The sequence below is a fragment of the Rhinatrema bivittatum genome, chromosome 2 (assembly GCF_901001135.1).
Source record: "Rhinatrema bivittatum chromosome 2, aRhiBiv1.1, whole genome shotgun sequence".
NCBI lineage: Eukaryota > Metazoa > Chordata > Amphibia > Gymnophiona > Rhinatrematidae > Rhinatrema > Rhinatrema bivittatum.
This window is the reverse complement of record NC_042616.1, coordinates 715,186,497-715,204,595: the sequence shown is the minus strand read 5'-3', so window position 1 is coordinate 715,204,595 and position 18,099 is coordinate 715,186,497. Positions and strand designations below refer to the sequence as shown.

At 42.9% G+C, this 18,099-nt stretch overlaps 1 protein-coding gene across 1 annotated transcript in view; it reads left to right on the top strand.

The window, feature by feature from the left end:
* Nucleotides 1-1,344: 1,344 nt before the first annotated feature.
* LOC115085580 (2-iminobutanoate/2-iminopropanoate deaminase-like) overlaps nt 1,345-18,099 on the top strand; it is a 44,247-nt gene continuing 27,492 nt past the window's right edge. The window contains exon 1 of the mRNA XM_029591772.1: nt 1,345-1,455. Within this exon, the coding sequence (XP_029447632.1) occupies nt 1,391-1,455 (65 nt within the window). The 5' untranslated portion in view covers nt 1,345-1,390. The remainder of the gene's footprint in view (nt 1,456-18,099) is intronic.

The following is an 18,099-nucleotide window of genomic DNA, read 5'->3' as shown; positions in this document are numbered from 1 at the left end:
TTGATGATCACTGGTGCTGAGGTGGGCACCCACCTGGACATTAGAGACATTATCTTCATTGGTGAGCACTAAATCAAGTATAGCTCCCTCCCTCATGGGTTCCATTACCATTTGTTTGAACAGAGCCCCTTGCAGGGCATCCACTATCTCCAGTCTACATCCGGAAGATTAAAATCTCCAACAATCACCACTTCTTCCTTCTTTCCCATCTTTTGGATGTCTTCAACCAGATCTCTGTCAAGCTCTTCCATATGATTTGGAGGCCTGTAAACTATTCCAATAAAAACGGATGCCCCATCATCTTTTTTTAGGTCGACCCATAGTGCTTCTTCTTTGCCCCATCTTCCTTGCAGTTCAGATGCTTGGATATTCTGACATAAAGAGCCACCCCTCCCCCTTTCCTGTCCTCTCTGTCCTTCCTTAACAAGTTATAGCCCGGTATTGCTGTATCCCAATCATGAAATTCCATAAACCACGTCTCCATGGCAGCAACAATGTCCAAGTCTGCCTCTACCATTAGGGCTTGCAGCTCTGGGATTTTGACTAAACTACGAGCATTTGTGCTCATAGCTTTCCAGCTTTTCTCATTCAGGTTACTGCTTTTCTTGGACTCCTTTTGTGAATTATTCAGTTGAGTTTTGTTATCCACGTCACCCTTTTCCTTTGCATTTGTATTTGGGGCATGACATTTCTGTATGCATTGGGTTTCTTCTTTCTTTTTGGATATCACTTCAATCTCTTTCGCAAGAACTTCTTCAATAACTAATACAGAGAAGGCTTTTTGTGCTTGTGTCACTTGATACAATGTGTGTCTCCGCATCACAGGTCTGATTCTACCAGAGCCCACTGTAATTCTGTTTTTTGAGTTCCTTAATGCCCTATGTGAGTGAGGGGGTAATCTTGTGGGCTGCACAGCTGTCAAGAATGGGTGTCTGGGTCACAGGTCTTATCCTGCCTGAGCCCACTGTAAACCCCTTTTTCCTTGACTTTTGATTTTTATGTGGTAATGTGGAATTAATTCCTGAATAATATAAAGTGGGTGAAACTTTCTTTATTGCAGCTAATTCAGCTGTAACTTCAGCCAGCTCTTTTTTCAAGGAAGAGAGTTCTGAGCAAATAAGGTCTAAAGCATCCCTACATGTGGGTTCCATAAAAGTTACCACACTTTTTTTTTTGTTTAAATAAGGGATAAATGTAGCAGTGTCTCTGTTTTTTTTTCTTTAGTGTCTGTTACATGAACTAATTGTAAATATTTGCATTTGCGCAATCATTATGATTTGCAATCATGACCCTGAAAGTGAAGCATGGTTCAGTCACTTTTGTCAATAAATTTCAGAGGTTACTGTGTATAATGTGACAGGGTTTACCTGCTGGGAGCTAGTGTTTTGCCATGGCTGCTACAGTGAGGAACGTGGTCTACACTCCCAGGGCTCCTGTTATGAAAGGCATCTACAGGTACTGGCTGATGCCAACAGTAAATATTTTTAAACGGATATTGTGGATTTTGATTTTTAACTAGAGTTCTTTGGAATTTATTTAGAAAAGTAAATTGGTTGAAAATTCCAGAGAAAAGTAGAAATGGTATTTCCTTTTATGGAAAAGCTTTATAATGTTGTAAATGGAAGTTTAAGGTGAGGCGTGTTTCCATGGAGGGAAAGCCCCTTTCTCCTCGCCTACTTTACACCCCTCCTCTGAGTCTGCAGCACGTGATCTACTCTCAGGATCGTGCAGAAAGGTGCGGTCTGGACAAAACACAGCTTTTTCTGTATTTGAGCACTCATTTTGTGAGCATAAACCTTGCTGCAGATGCAGCGAGTTTTACACTCATGAAATGAACATCCTTGCATGGAAATTCCATGTAACTGAGGGCATTAAATATTACTTCCCTGATGCAGAGATCTGTGCTAGAATTGAGTTTCCAGCACTTAAAAGCTGTAAAAAAAAAAAAAAAAAAAGTGAAAAACACTTGGCAGATAAGTATTGACTTATCCAGATCAGTGGTGGCAGCCACTGCCACTTACCCGGCTAAGTACTGACTTATCCAGCTACCTAGTGAGGTTTTCCACTTAGCCATGTATGTCAGTATGTATCCAACGATCTAGAGCAGTGGTTCTCAACCCTGTCCTGGGGACCCCCCAGCCAGTCGGGTTTTCAGGATATCCACAATGAATATGCATGAGAGAAAATTTGCATGTTATGGAGGCAGTGTATGCAAATTTTCTCTCATGCATATTCATTGTGGATATCCTGAAAACCCGACTGGCTGGGGGGGTTCCCAGGACAGGGTTGAGAACCTCTGATCTAGAGTGAGTTACAACAACCTCTGGCTAAGGAGCAATGACCTGGATCAGTACTTATCCAGCTAAGTAACAGCAGCTTATGCCAGATAGCTGGATATTACTGACATAGGGGCTGATGCAATACAGAGCGCTCAGCCGGACGCCGGTTAAATAGGCGCTAATCCACCCCCTAATACAATAGGCGAATTATCACATATTTAATGTGCGTCCGACGCGGAGTGAATGAGAGAGCGCGTTAATAGCTGAGCATATTAAAAAAAAAAAAAACCCCTGCCAGCTGGTTTGAATACTGACACCGATATGCTCAGCATCGTTTTTCATAACCTGAAAACCGACGCTGAGTTTATCAGCGTCTGTGTTCATAACCGGCAAACTGCTGGTAACTGTGGGATCGCATTAGCAAGGAGGTGCTAAGGTCGCGCAATCGACCCTAGCGCCTCCTTGCTAGCGTGACCCCTCCCTTGCAGGTGCCATGCACATGTTAAGAAAGCGGGCGCTGACTTTTCAGCGCCTGCTTTCCGCATTTTTTATAGCATCGGCCCCATAGCTAGCTAAGTGGCAAACCTTGCCATATACCCGGATAAGTGAGTACTTATTTGAGTAAGAGGCAGTGGCTCCTGCTGCATGATAAGATCCATCAGATCCATGTTATCCATTGTATAACATATATACAATAACTGATGGATCTTATGCTTTTATGGATTTATTATGTGGCTGAGCGTTGTTAGCTGTTTGGGGTAATGAAAGTGACTGTCTCTTTGTGACAATTTAGAAATATACCTTCAGAGGGGGAGCATGCAGTACATTTCCATCAGAGTACTTCAAGTAAATGAAAAATCAGAGTCAAACAAGTTTGCTAATACAGCAAAGTAAATCTTGGTTAGGGTGACCGAAGTCCATCACTGCCCAGGTCTGCTCTAACTGTATTCTTTAGAAGTACGGACACAGCCTTTGATTAGACAATGATTTCAAGTTTACAGCTCTGGAAAACTATTAAGTCTACAGCCCATCAAATCTTGCAGCACACTGAGAGACCGATGTAATAAGGTTTGCTCGGCAGAGTGCTCAGCATAACCTGCAGTTGTGTGAGCATGTTTTGTTTACAAACTTTATTGCCAATGCAGCAATGAGTTTTGTGCACAAAAAGTGTTTGCACAACAGTGTGCATACAGGCTAGCACGCTCTCCTGCACATCCCATGCTAAAATGGCATTAGTTATTAACCCCCACCATCACTAATGCAGAGAGGTGTGCTGGCTTAGTTCATGTTTTCTTAGTGCTGGAAACTTAACTCCTGCTTGGAGGTGGAGTAAAGTTGCCAGGGCTAAGGTTAGTTGATCAGTGGAAGCGGGAGTTGTGGTGCTGGGACCCATAGTTGGTATTTTATGCCCGGAAACATGCTTTGGGCACACAGTTTTTTTTTTCTGCACATAAAATATGATTTATAGCAAAAACCTTGTTTTTCTGTACACTAAGCCTTTTCTTTGCACACATTTTCTTATTTTTGTGCATTTAACTCTGCAATATATTAGCATATCATTATTGTTGTTATTTTTTACCTCTAATCGATCAAAATCATCAAAGCAGTTAAATTACACATTTTTTTACCACTCAGTGCAGTATCTTGTGCATTATGTGAGCTGAATGCTCAGTTTTAATCCTAAGCTTAATTCTCTGGCCTGTGAAGAAATTAATACTTATTATTACTTGGATTTATACCCCCTTTTTCAATATGACAGTCTATTAGAAAGCATTGTGTTTAATTTGTTACTGTACATTGCATCCCACATTTTGCCCATCTTTCAGCAAGCCTAGTCAAAATGATTTGATTAAAATTTTAGGAGGGCTCATAGCAATTACACACAATTCGCAATTAAGCAAACAATACTTTTAGTACCAATCTAACAACTTGCATGTTGGTTACTATTAGTGGAATGTCTTTGAATAAGAGTAATCATTGTGGTACGTATGTACCAAGGCCTACCATTTGGTACTTAAGGGATGTCCAATTTGCTTTCAGCTGTCTACAATGAAAAAGCAGTTTCTCATCTGAAAGTAGAATTGCTTAGACTTCAGAAAACCTCCCCTTTATGGCAATATCCAGAATATCTCCCCCAGAGGATTCAGAAACCCAAGTTTAAATGGTCTACAGTGGGCTTTGGTTGAACAAGACATGTGACTATGCAACTGTGCCTCAGCCTGGAAGGAGTTCCTGCTGCTGCCAGGTCCCTATCCAGGAAGAGAGATCACAGCTGTTGCCCACCCGGGAGAAAAGAAATGGTGAGTTAGGGGAGGGGAATGCGCAAAAAGGCTAGAGAGAATAAGGAGCTGGATGGGAGAGAGGGAAGAGCAAATGAAAACACGGGGAAAACAAAAAAAAAGATGAGCAAACTAAGAAAAACACAGAAGCAAATAGGAAAAAGTTGTGAAAATAAACAAAAAAAAAAGTTTGGGCAGCATGGGATATAGTTGTATTCTGCTTCCAAAAATATGCGTTAGCAACTAATTTTTTATTTTATTTTTTTAGGTTTTTTTTTTTTTTTCCAGTCCTTACCATTGTGGGGTGTAGTCTGTGTATCTGGGTGTGTTATGGAATGTGTGTGTCTGTCTGGTGTACTTGTTTGTTTGGTCTATGTCTCTGTGGTCTTTCTCTCTCTCTTTTTCGATGTGGTGTGTCAATGTCTGTCTGTGGTTTTCTGTCTAGGTGTGGAATATTTGTCTCTGTGCTGTCTGGGAGTTGGGCTTCTGTCTCTCTGTGGGGTGTCTGGGTTTGGGGAGTCTTTGTCTATCTGTGTCTGTCTGGGTATCTTTTGCTGTCTGGTGCTCTGGGTTCGGGGGTGTCTGCCTCTGTGCCCATGTGTATGTGTGAACTTACTCCTTTCAGCAACTTGAAATGAAACAAAATAGGGGCTTTGAGCCACTGGTTGGTAGTGTGGCTGCCTGGTGATTATCTTTCATGTATGTATACGGTATGACACACACATACATACATTTTCCATGTTTTCATTTCTTTATTTACTGTTTTAAACTTTTTGCTTTTATCTTCCCTTCCTCCCATCCAACTCCTTATTCTCTCTGGTCTGTTTATGCATTCCCCTCCCCTCCTTCCTCATTTGTTTTCCCCCATGCCGGCAACAGCTGTGCTCTGACTCCTTGGGTGGGGACCTGGCAGCAGCAGAAACTCCTAGGCTGAGGCCTGAGGGGTGGCAACTGTTCCTGGGTTGTTGAACACCTCAGTAACACACATACCACCGGTTTATTCTTGCATCAGTCTTTTTTGACCCAGCAGGATAAGCTCTGCTGAGCCACTTCAGTGGTGGTCTTCAGTGGCTGGCAATAAAGGCTCCACTGGACCATGCTAGTGGTGGTGTATGGCGAGCTGTAGTCGCCACAGTATATTATCTCACTGCAGTCGATAAGGGATCACATTAACCATATAAAGATGACCATCATATTTGCACAAGGTTAACACATAGCCAGATTTTAAAAGCCCTACGCGCATAAAGCCAGGAGGATTTATGTGCATAGGGGGGTTACGCGCGCCAGGCCTATTTTCAAAAGACCTGGCAGCACACGTAAAGCCCCGGGACGTGTGTAAGTCCCGGGGCTTGAAAAAATGGGTGGTCTGGGGGCGGGGGGGGGGGGGGGGGGGCATAGCCAAAGGCCTCTGCAAGGCTGCAGGGCCGGGGGATCACGTGCCGGCAGTCGGCTGGTGTGCGCAAGTTACGCCTGCCAGAGGCAGGCGTAACTTATGAAATAAAGGTACGGGGGGGGGGGGGGGCGGTTCAAGTAGGGGAAGGTGGAGGGGAAAGGAAAGGTTGCGCGCACATGTTATAAAATTGGGTGTACATTTGTGCGCGTACATTTTAAAATCTGCCCCATAGAGGTAGATTTTAAAAACATACACATGCGCGTACTTTTGTTCGCACACCAGGCGCGAACAAAAGTACACTGGATTTTATAAGATACGCGCGTATCTTATAAAATCCGGGGTCGGCGCACGCAAGGGGGTGCACATTTGTGCAACTTGCGCGCGCCGAGCCCTGCACGCGCTGCCCGTTCTCTCCGAGGCCGCTCCGATTTCGGAGCGGCCTCGGAGGGAACTTTCTTTCTAACCCCCCCGGCCCTATCTAGACCCCCCCCTACCTTTATCGGAGAAGTTACTACTGCCTCCAGGCAGTAGTAACTTATGCGCGCTGGTGCGGTAGGCCCCGACACAGGCCACTGTGTCGGGGCACTCGGCCACGCCCCCAGACTGCCCACACACCCCCGATACCTAACTGCGCCCCCTGGCCACACCCCCGACCGCCCCTTTTTGCAAGCCCCGGGACTTACACGCGTCCCGGGGCTTGCGTGCCCTGCAGAGCCTATGCAAAATAGGCTCGGCGCGCGCAGGGGGGGTTTGGGGTAGGTTTTCGGGGGTATGCGCGTATCTTATGCGCATACCCCTTTGAAAATCTACCCCATAGTGTTTTGTGGTACTCTTTGTGCTGAAATTATAATCAGCGGTCATTTGTTGGTTGTTCAATTTTCCACACTTTTTTTGTTTTCATCAAGCATGAATGGTATGTATTTTTAGAGCATATTTTCTTTTGTATATAAAAGACACTGCAAACTGCACAGGTCTATCAGAATTGCACTTAACTAAGGGCTTATGCACGTGTCTCCCAGAGCAGTCGTGGGTAATGTTATGACTTTTACAACCCGACACTGCAGTGTTTCGGAAGGAATCTTCCTTCTACAGGGGTCACCCAGCCCATGCAGGTCTTCCTTTTGCTTAAGTCCTGGATTCTGAAAAACACAGCAGACACATCTTAAAATATAACCCCTCACCGCAAAGAAGAAAGTCCCAATGTATCACTTTAAGGCACAACAGCATTAATAGTGAGAGTTAAAATTAAGAGTTAAAATGAAACATGGGCATCAAGACCCTTACTGACATCTGACTCCTTGAATGATTAGGAAGCTGTGTTTGCTGTCAACTGCTTCTGTGTTGTGTCAAACAGCTCTGGAGTTGTATCTGTGGCCATTTTAAAATGTAAAAAGCGTGCAAATCTGCTAGCTGTGAAAGTCAATGTAAAAATATACATCACTCATGCTTGATCTAAGAAAAAAGAAAAGTATTATATATCTGGACTAGTGTGAATACTGGTGGATTTTTAAACAGAATATCATTTTATTTGGGTTTTATAACAAGATTGAATGGTACAATTTTCCAAACTTTATTCAGCCTCTCTTCTGTATTTTCCTGGCCCATCAACTTTCATTGACAGCTAGCAGATTCGCACGCTTTTTACATTTTAAAATGGCCGCAGCTACAATTCCAGACCTGTTTGACACAACACAGAAATGGTTGGTAGCAATCTTTAGTCTTTAGTTGCCGGTAGCATAGGTTCTACCATGCTGTTGCATTGTCGGCAGTGATGGGTAGTACTTTACCATTCCACTGTCACTCTTCATTCGCCTGGAGTGATTGGCTCCATGGACCCACTGCAGTGATGATCTTGGCATTCAACATTTATGCTTTTAGTTTGTGTGTCTGCCCTGCTAGCTCCCTGCCCCTGACAGTGTCACAGATGGATAGGTTGACAACCAGCTAAATCGAAAATACAAGCACACTTTTAATTTTGTAAAACATGCTAAAAATGACATCAGAGGATGGGAAGAAAGAATAAAAGATTAACACATAGAAAGGTTTAGTAATAAAGTAAAACTTTTATTGAAAATTATGAATGTTATATTATTGGGTCAGTGCCCAGAACAAGGCAGCAGTGACTATCAGGCACTGGTCTTGGCCGAAGAATAAATTGTGTTCACTTATGAGCTCCAGCTTGTATCAAGTTCAGTACATTTAGAACCCAACTGTCAAAAGTGTGCTCAGTACACCAAATACGTACATAAGTGGGCCCACACAGATTTATACTAGTATTTTATAAACTGTGTGGAGGGCACTGCCCAGTTTATATAATACTGGGTCTTTCTTCCCCCAAAGCAGGCATGTACTGTATGTTTTAGTACAGGAATACATTTGTAATTCCAGGAAAATGCATACTTTCTCAACCCATTTTATAAAAATATATGTGCATATTTTACGCACATAATTGTAGCAATTTGTGCATAATAACCCAGAAATAAACGCGGAGGCAGGTATGTTGAAAAGTGTGCACATACTCTACTTATGTAAATACTGGAACACGTATTTGGAATCACCAATTCACCCAGATCTTCACCAGTTCAACCAGACCCTCTTGCACGTCAACCTGAACTCCCACCAGACCTCCCACCCAAAAACTACAGCCAAAAGACAAGTGTGATTTCAATTGCATGTCAATTTGCAGTTCAGTAATATATACGCATATAGAGGTACGTTTTAAAAAAGAGCGCGCGCGCGAACAAAAGTACGCCAGATTTTATAAGATACGCGCGTAGCCGTGCGTATCTTATAAAACTGGGGTCGGCACGCGCAAGGGAGTGCACATTTGTGCAACTTGCGTGCGCAAAGCCCTGCGCACGCTGCCCGTTCCCTCCGAGGCCGCTCCGAAATCGGAGCGGCCTCGGAGGGAACTTTTCTTCCACCCTCCCAGCCCTATCTAAACCCCCCCCCCTACCTTTATTCCAAAAGTTACGCGCGCCGGCTGTCTTCTGGCGCGCAGGCCCCGACACAGGCCGCTGTGTCGGGGCCTGAACACGCCCCCGAACCGACTCCACACCCCCTAGCCACGCCCCTGACCGCCCCTTTTTCCAAGCCCCGGGACTTATGCGCGCCGCCGAGCCTATGCAAAATAGGCTCGGTGCGCGCAGGGGGGTTTTAAAAGGGTTACACGCGTACCTTATGCGCGTAACCCTTTTAAAATCCGGCCCATACTGCTTATAAAATAGCAAATTGTGCACACACTTCAGAATCCTGCCCTGGAATTCCTATAAACCACCCCTGCTTTTCCCTGTTAACATTTACATGTGATACTACAAATGTATATGTACTCTCGAGGTTTATAAAATAGCATATATGTGTGCACATGCTGCATACATGTGTCTGTCCTAATTTATTTAACATGCACAACCCTCGTGTAGCTCTTTGAAAGGGAGCAATTTTAGATCTAATTCTCAGTGGAGCACAGGATTTGGTAAGAAAGGTAACGTGGTGAGGCCGCTTGGCATTAGTGATCATAATATAATCAAATTTGAATTAATGACTGGAAGTGGGACAGTAAGCAAATCCATGGCTTTAGTGCTAAACTTTCAAAAGGGAAACTTTGATAAAATGAGAAAAATAGAAAAAAAATAAAAGGAGTAGCTACAAAGCTAAAAAGTGTGCAAGAGCCATGGACATTTGTTAAAAAAAAACAAAAAACCATCCTAGAAGCACAGTCCAGATGTATTCCACACAGTAAAAAAGGTGGAAGGCAGGCAAATCAGTTATCAGCATGGTTAAAAGATGAGGTGAAAGAGGCTAGTTTAGCCAAAAGATCTTCATTCAAAAATTGGAAGGATCCAACAGAAGAAAATAGGGTAAAGCATAAGCGTTGGCAAGTTAAATGTAAGACATTGATAAGACAAGCTAAGAGAGAATTTGAAAAGAAGTTGGCCGCACAGGCAAAAACTCACAGTGAAAGCTTTTTAAAATATATCCAAAGCAGAAAGTCTGCGAGGGAGTCAGTTGGACTGTTAGAGGATCAAGGGATTAAAGGAGCACTTAGAGAAGATAAGGCCATCGCGGAAAGATTAAACAATTTCTTTCCTTCAATGTTTACTGAAGAGGATGTTGGGGAGATACCTGTTCCGGAAAAGGTTTTCATGCATAATGATTCAGATGGACTGAACCAAATCACGATGAACCTAGAAGATGTGGTAGGCCTGACTGACAAACTGAAGAATTGCAAATCCCCTGGACCAGATGGTATACACCACAGAGTTCTAAAAAACTAAAAAATGAAATTTCAGATCTATAAGTTAAAATTTGTAACCTATCATTAAAATCATCCATTGTACCTGAAGATTGAAGGGTGTCTAATGTAACCCCAATATTTAAAAAGGGCTTCAGGGGCGATGCAGGAAACTACAGACCAGTTAGCCTGTCTTCAGTGCAAGGAAAAATAGTGGAAAATGTTCTAAAGATCAAAATCACAGAACCTATAGAAAGACATGGCTTTACCCAAGGCAAGTTTTGCATCACAAATCTGCTTCACTTTTTTGAAGGGTTTAATAAACATGTAGATAAAGGTGAACCAATAGATGTAGTGTATTTTGGATTTTCAGAAGGCATTTGACAAAGTCCCTCATGAGAGGCTTCTAAGAAAAGTAAAAAGTCATGGGATAGGTGGCGATATCCTTTCGTGGATTACAAACTGGTTAAAAGGATGCAGAGAGTAGGATTAAATGGACAATTTTCTCAGTGGAGGGGAGTGGGCAGTTGAGTGCCTCAGGGATCAGTATTGGGACCTGTGCTTTTCAATATATTTATAAATGATCTGGAAAGGAATACGACGAGTGAGGTAACCAAATTTGCAGATGATACAAAATTATTCAGAGTAGTTGAATCACAAGCAGATTGTGATAAATTGCAGAAGGACCTGGAAAATTGTGCATCCAAATGGCAGATGAAATTTAATGTGGATAAGTGCAAGGTGATGCATATAGGGAAAAATGACCCATGCTATAGTTACATGATGTTAAGTTCCATAAAGGAGCTACCACCCAGGAAACAGATCTAGGCATCATAGTGGATAGTACATAGAAAAAGTCTGCTCAGTGTCCTGCGGCAGTCAAAAAAGCAAACAATGTTAGGAATTTTTAGTAAGGGAATGGTGAATAAAACAGAAAATGTCATAATGCCTCTGTATCGATCCATGGTGAGACTGCAACTTAAATACTGTGTACAATTCTGGTCACCGCATCTCAAAAAAGATATAGTTGTGATGAAGAAGGTACAGAGAAGGGCAACCAAAATGATAAAGGGAATGGAATAGCTCCCCTATGAGGAAAGACTAAAGAGGTAAGGGCTTTTCAGCTTCGAGAAGACACAGCTGAGGGGGGATATAATAGAGATGTTTAAAATCATGAGAGGTCTAGAACAGATAAATGTGAATCGGTTATTTACTCTTTTGGATAATAGAAGGACTAGGGGGGCACTCAATGTAGCACATTTAAAACTAATTGGAGAAAATTCTTTTTCACTCATTGCTCAATTAAACTCTGGAATTTGTTGCCAGGGAATGTGGTTAGTGCACTTAGTGTAGCTGGGTTTAAAAAAAAGGTTTAGATAAGTTATTTATTTTATTTATTTATTTAAATGATTTTATATACCGATAGCCGTTTGCACATCGTATCGGTTTCCAGAAAACTAAAACTTTTTGACAGTGTCATTAAACAGAACTTTTGGCACTGCCATTACATAGAACAGTAAACTTTGCATACAATAGAAGAACATCAGCAAACAGAAACTGGGTAACTATTTACAAGGAACGAAAGTTCCTAAAATTGGGAACAGATGAAGGAGAAGTTAACAAACGTACATTGTGAAGGTAATACATGTAAGGCACTGTAAATATATAAGGAAATCAAAGGGGAGAAGGGAGATGAGAGAAGAGTCAGCAGAAGCACATTGTAAATGGTGATACCAGGAATGCATTATACACCACTTGGGGGGACATCAGGAGGATGGTTGTTGAGGGAGGGGTAGGCCTGTAAGAAGAGCCAGGTTTTTAGCTTTTTTTTGAATTTGGGAGTAGATGTTTCAGTGCGCAAGTCTGGGGGCATAGAGTTCCACAGGGTGGGGCCGGCCAGGGAAAAGGCTCTGTTCATTGTGGAAATAAGTTTAGTGGATTTGATAGAGGGGGTACGGAGTGTCCCTTGGAGGGCAGTACGGGTGGGTCTAGTGGATGTACGGGAAAGCAGCGGGGGGTTGATCCAGTCAGTGTTTTCGTTAGTGATGCTTTTATGAATGAGGGAGAGAACTTTGAACAGGATACGAGACTGTATTGGTAACCAGTGGAGTTCGATGAGTGTAGGCGTGATGTGGTCACGTTTCCTAGAGTTAGTGAGGATACGAGCTGCGGCGTTCTGTAGGAGTTGCAAAGGCTTAGTATGTGTAGCAGGGAGACCAAGGAGGAGTGCACTACAGTAGTCTATTTTGGAAAAGATAATAGACTGTAGTACTGTACGAAAGTCAGTGAGGAATAGGAGGGGCCGGAGTTTTCTGATGGTTTGTAGTTTGAAGTAGCAGTCAGAAAGGATAGATTTAATGAAGGGTTTGAGAGAGAGCTGGTTGTCAATGAGGACGCCAAGGCTGCGGGTGTGGGAGGGGAAGAGCGTGGACGAGTATGCAATGGGAATGGAAGGAGAGGAAAGTTTGTTAGAGATAATGAGGAGTTCAATTTTTTGTAGGTTTATGGCAAGGTGCATGTCAGTGAGAAGTTGGTTGATAACCGTCAGGCAGGATTCCCACTTTTGTAGAGCAGTTTGGAGGGAGTCAGTGAAGGGGAAAAGGATTTGGACATCATCTGCGTATATAAAGTGTTTGATGCCAAGATTAGTAAGGAGGGTGGTAAGGGGGAGCATATAAATGTTAAAAAGAGTAGAGGAGAGAGAGGAACCCTGGGGGACGCCTTGGTCAAGGCTAACTGGGTCAGATTCATTGTTGCCAGTGGATACTGTATAGTGGCGATCTTGTAGGTATGATTTAATCCAAGAGAGGGCAGTGCCGGAGATTCCTATTTTACTGAGAATGTTGATTAATATGATGTGGTTAACAGTATCAAAAGCGGCAGATATGTCTAACATAGCAAGGAGAAATTAGTTCCCAGTGTCAAATCCTTTAATAATGGTATCTGTTCTTGACTTAGAAACAGCCACTGCTGTTACTAACAGCTGTAACATGGAATAGACTTAGTTTTTGGGTACTTGCCAGGTTCTTATGGCCTGGATTGGCCACTGTTGGAAACAGGATGCTGGGCTTGATGGACCCTTGGTCTGACCCAGTATGGCAATTTCTTATGTTCTTACCTTCTCAATGTGTTTGTTGTTCTTTTGTTTTCTATATTCATTAAGATTGCAATATCAGTTTTTATGAGTGAATAACACAAGTTAAAAATGTCTTATGGTATGAAGATGGGAGCCTAGTGTTCATTCAGTTTTGAGAAAATGGAAAGCTGCTGCCCCAGGCACCTGGGCAGCATTTTAGGTTAAACATGTGCTACAGATTGTGTTTGCACTTGTTCAGCTTCAGCACATATTACACACAAATAGTGTTACTTTTCAGCTGTGGGAACAGGAGGGAGTTGGGAGCTATTTTTTGGGGTAGACTGCCAATGCCTGCTGTCCTGAGAAAAGTTCTCTGTCAGAACCAACTGCCCATAGGGACTTGTACTTTGCAGCAACCTGGACACTTGAAAATTTTCCCTCCCCGCCCCATATGTGCAAAATATGAATGGAAACCCTGGATAGAGGTCCTCTTTAAGAATTCATGGGCACATATATATCCCCCATTATCTTCATTAAGTGGCTAACAATCACTATATTAATTAATAAAACCACTGAAATATTCATAAACAATACAAAACAGATAGATCAAAAGATGAGACAAAAACCAACTCAGTTAGTAATACAATCATTAGCCTGACAGACCTCAGCATCATTTAATAAAATATCTTTTCCTTATCTCCACAACTTCATAATGCCAATGCTCTAGATCAGTTCCTCAAAGACCTGCACCAATAAATGTGCTTTCAGCAGCTTCTGAAACCTAAGAATAGATGATTCAGATTTTAATTTCTCAGGAAGAAAGTTTAATAAACATGGATCAGACATACAAAATAGTCTCTCTCTAGACTCAGCAAGGAGGACCTGTTTAAAAGAAGGTACTGTTGCCAGAGCGAGAATGCTATCACTTGCTTGAGAAAGTGAGCCCTTGGACCACAGCACAACTTCAGCGCAAGGCCCCAAGGTACGGACTGTGGGAGGCGAGTGAATTCAGGCATGGCCTGGTCTTGGAACGTAGCTTGGACTTGGAATGTAGGTCACTCATGCCGCTGCTGAACTTGCATACACAAGAGCGAGACCCAACAATGCAATGCTGGTCTCTGGGGTAGCTCTCCGGCCACTCGAAAGCCCTTTCGGACCTGCTGCTTGAGAACAGCTTGTGCGTCAGGACAGACGGAGGTCAAGTTCACAAGACATGATATGATGAAGGCATAGAGTTGTCTCTGAAGACTCTTGCCAATAAGGACATGACAAAGACACTTGGAACTTAGTTGAAGGCACTGGAGACTTGGAACTTGGGCAAAGACTCGGGTTTGGGTCTTGGTTGAAACATACTCTGCACTGCTGCGCACCCTACATAACTCGTAGGCTGGTCACGGACCATGCTGGGGGTGGGCAGGCCCTGGACTGAGATTCTGACATGGACAACAGCTAGAACATCCCTTGGAATGAGAAACATAGCTTGGAACGAGGAACAAGAGGATCCGCTAGCTGGACAAGCTCCACGAGACCGGAACTAGGAACTTGAACCTTGGAACTCTAAAATAAGGATGGTCTCAGGATTTGACCCAGTGAAGGTGGACTTAGAGATAGGCATTGTGCCAGGAGGTGCCCTACACAAGCTGGCGTGGGCTGGTCATGGACCATGTCACTGGTACACCTGGAGGAAAAACATGAGAGGAGCTAGAAGGTAGGACTTGGAAACGAGGACTGGAACATCCGAAACTTGACTGAAGACTTGGACAAGGCGAAGAGTCAGAAGACTTGGATGAGGAACCGATGAGATACCAAAACATGGAACAGGCACCATGCAGGAGCTCCCATGAAGAACAAGAAACAGAAGACCTGGAATGAAGAGATGGCACAGGAACTCCAGGAGCAAGGCAACTTCTTGCAAAGGCAAAGCTGAACTGACAGAGAAGCCCTTTGTTAGGGCTGCAAGCGTGACATCATCAAAGAGGGCTGCAGGGCTTTTCCCACCATGGGCCCTTTAAATTCCCAGTACAGGACATTGGGTGAAGGAGGAAGTTGGTGGCAGCATTGGTGGTGATCCACCTGCAATGGAAGACTGGTGGGCAACACTGACCTGCAGGATATCAGTTGCAAAGAAGCAGTGGACAGAATGCTGGGCCGCGTCTGCGGCGGCTCCCTCTGCCCTGGCAGACAGGCAGTGGTGAGGGAAGGTGAGAGGCTGCTCCCGGGCTTGTCCTGCAGCGGTATCGCAACAGGTACCTCCAATACATTTTGAAAAGAGAACCTCAATCCATGCATTAAAAGATTTGGATGCCAACCTGTGAATTGCCTTACTTGTATTCCTTGTTCCTTGTATCACCCCCAAGTGAATTTGCAGTTTCATTGTAAACCGGTGTGATATGTATTTTATACAGGAACTTCGGTATAGAAAAGTTAAAAATAAATAAATAAATACAAGCATTATAAGCTTAAACTTCACCCATCAGCAGATAGGTATCCACCAATGAAACTTAAAGAAAATTAGAAGAAATATCACAAATCTGCGCATCAGATCTTATTTGTGCAACAGTTTGAATAAGCTTTCAGGCTCTTATCCTGGAGTATAGTAAATTAACATACAAAGCATTACAGCATTTGATTAGAAATCAGAATTGTCTATTTTGTTATTTAGGATTATGTATTTTTTATGTAAACTGCTTAGATCTTTTGTAGCGACAGTATGTCAAGGATACATAAACATAAACACACTATGGAAAGTAAATTCAGGCAGGGCATCAGGCGAAGGGGATCTAGAAAGATAAAAATCTCCATTTTTCTTGACATTTAATACCAAGCTGTGGACGGCCATCCAGTCACAAATTGCACCCAGACACTTTGAGACCTTAGAAAGGGCCCGAGTAACATTAGGATGTATTGGAATGTAAATCTGGATGCCATTGGCATAACGTCCATACCCAGCACCCAAATTAGCAAACTGTTGAGAGGTGGGAAATAAATGGAGATTAAATAAGGTAGTGAAATTTGCTTGTAATGGTTACCTTTCCTGACCAGGATGTACCCTGCAATGTGGAGGTTGAGTTGGGGCTTGAGCACTCTGCAGAGGATTCAAATCTGGGGTCAGGTGCAGGGACAGAGATCGTCTTTCCTGCTGGTCTGGAGGGTGTTGATCTCCCTCACAAATAATGGGGTCTATTCAGGTCCCATTTTGCCTGGCTAAGCAAAATGTTAATGTGTGTTTGGGGCATTACCAGGTGCAAATAAAAGAACATCTAATTAGCTTGGTTGGCTGCTAATTACCTTTAATAGGGAAGAAGCACAGTTAAGTGGTTAAAGCAAAGGCCTGTGAGTTCAAAGGTCTGCTCTGCCATGGAATAGCCGCAGTCAAATGATTTTTATTTCCCAATGCCTCCAGTACTCACTTGAAACAAATCTGGCTTCTCTCATCAACAACTTTTTAAAATAATAACTTGAAAACTTTGCTCTCTCCTTGCAGTATAAAATGGGTCCTTGAGTCAAAATAAGCTTATATATCCTTTAAAAAATATGCCATAGGGGCCAGTAGTAGCCCATGTCAGGCATGCTGGCATGGAAATTAGCCTTTTAAAGGAGGCTACTTGTATAAAAAGAACTGAATCTTGCAATAGAAGCAAAACTCATAATAAAACCTTTTTCAAATATATCTAAAGCAGGAAGTAGTTTGATTTTGCAGCACAATAAGATTTAGATTTTTACCACAGCTCACAGTTCTCTAATGCATTCTGCATAGGCATTTATGTGCTGAAAAGGGTTAAATGGAACCTAGTTCCCAACAGTCCCAACGTCTGTAGTGCAGCTACTGTTAACAAAGTACAGAAAGTGACTTTAAGGAGAAGTTAGTTCAATGAGCGTCAAAGATCGTGTGCTGAACAAGCGAAATGTAGATTATAAAAAGTACTGTAACACCCATGACTGAACTAACTTTTTATAACCTGCTTTTGCTTTCTCTGGCACAAGATCTCTGAATATCATCACTGCTATCCTGTCTTCCCTACTCCTTTTATATATTAAGAGGATTACTTTTCAAAAGTTTCAGCCCCAGAGCTTCTCCATGAAAAGGGAACAAAGGATAGCTATTCAGTGACATCTAGTGGCCAACCAGAGAAAAGCATTGAGTTGCTCAGGCCAGGAGGCAGAGAGAACGCTGTCTCCAGGCTGCTGCACTCTTGTCTCAGGTCCCCACATGCCAGACTATCAGAGTTTGAGGCTCATATCTCTGCTTCCGTCAGAGAAAGACTTGGGTCCATTGCAGGGATGTGACGATATAATGAGGGATGGGGATAGTGATTGAGGAGAGGAGAGGAGAATTCCTACCAAGACCTGAAGAGGAGTGTAATTTCTGGATGGATGAAGCAAACAAAAAAAAAATAAAAATGCTGCTGTTGGAGAGGAAGTGCCCACGTCCAAGAATTTATTTGATATAAAATCCGTAACTTAACCTTAACTATAGGGTCTGTGTAAAACTTTGCTACCCCTTTAGTACTGGGCACTGCACCACTGCCTTTGGGAGGAAAAAGTTAAAAAAAATAAAGAAATGGTGAGAAATTCCTGTGTTTCCCCTTGTTAATTGCTAGATGTTGAGGTTAAAGCAGTGAGCGGGTGCATGATCAGGGCCAGTGCAAGTTCATTTGAGTGCCCTAGGCAAGTGTGAAAATTTGCTTAACTCCCTGCCATAACAGCACATACCTTATTGAACTGTAGCACCTCTCTCTTATTCCATCTCATAAAAACATGCAAACTCTCTTATACAAACACACACATACACACACACATATACACACCCCTTTCAAGCATCCTCCTTTCTTCTGCACCGT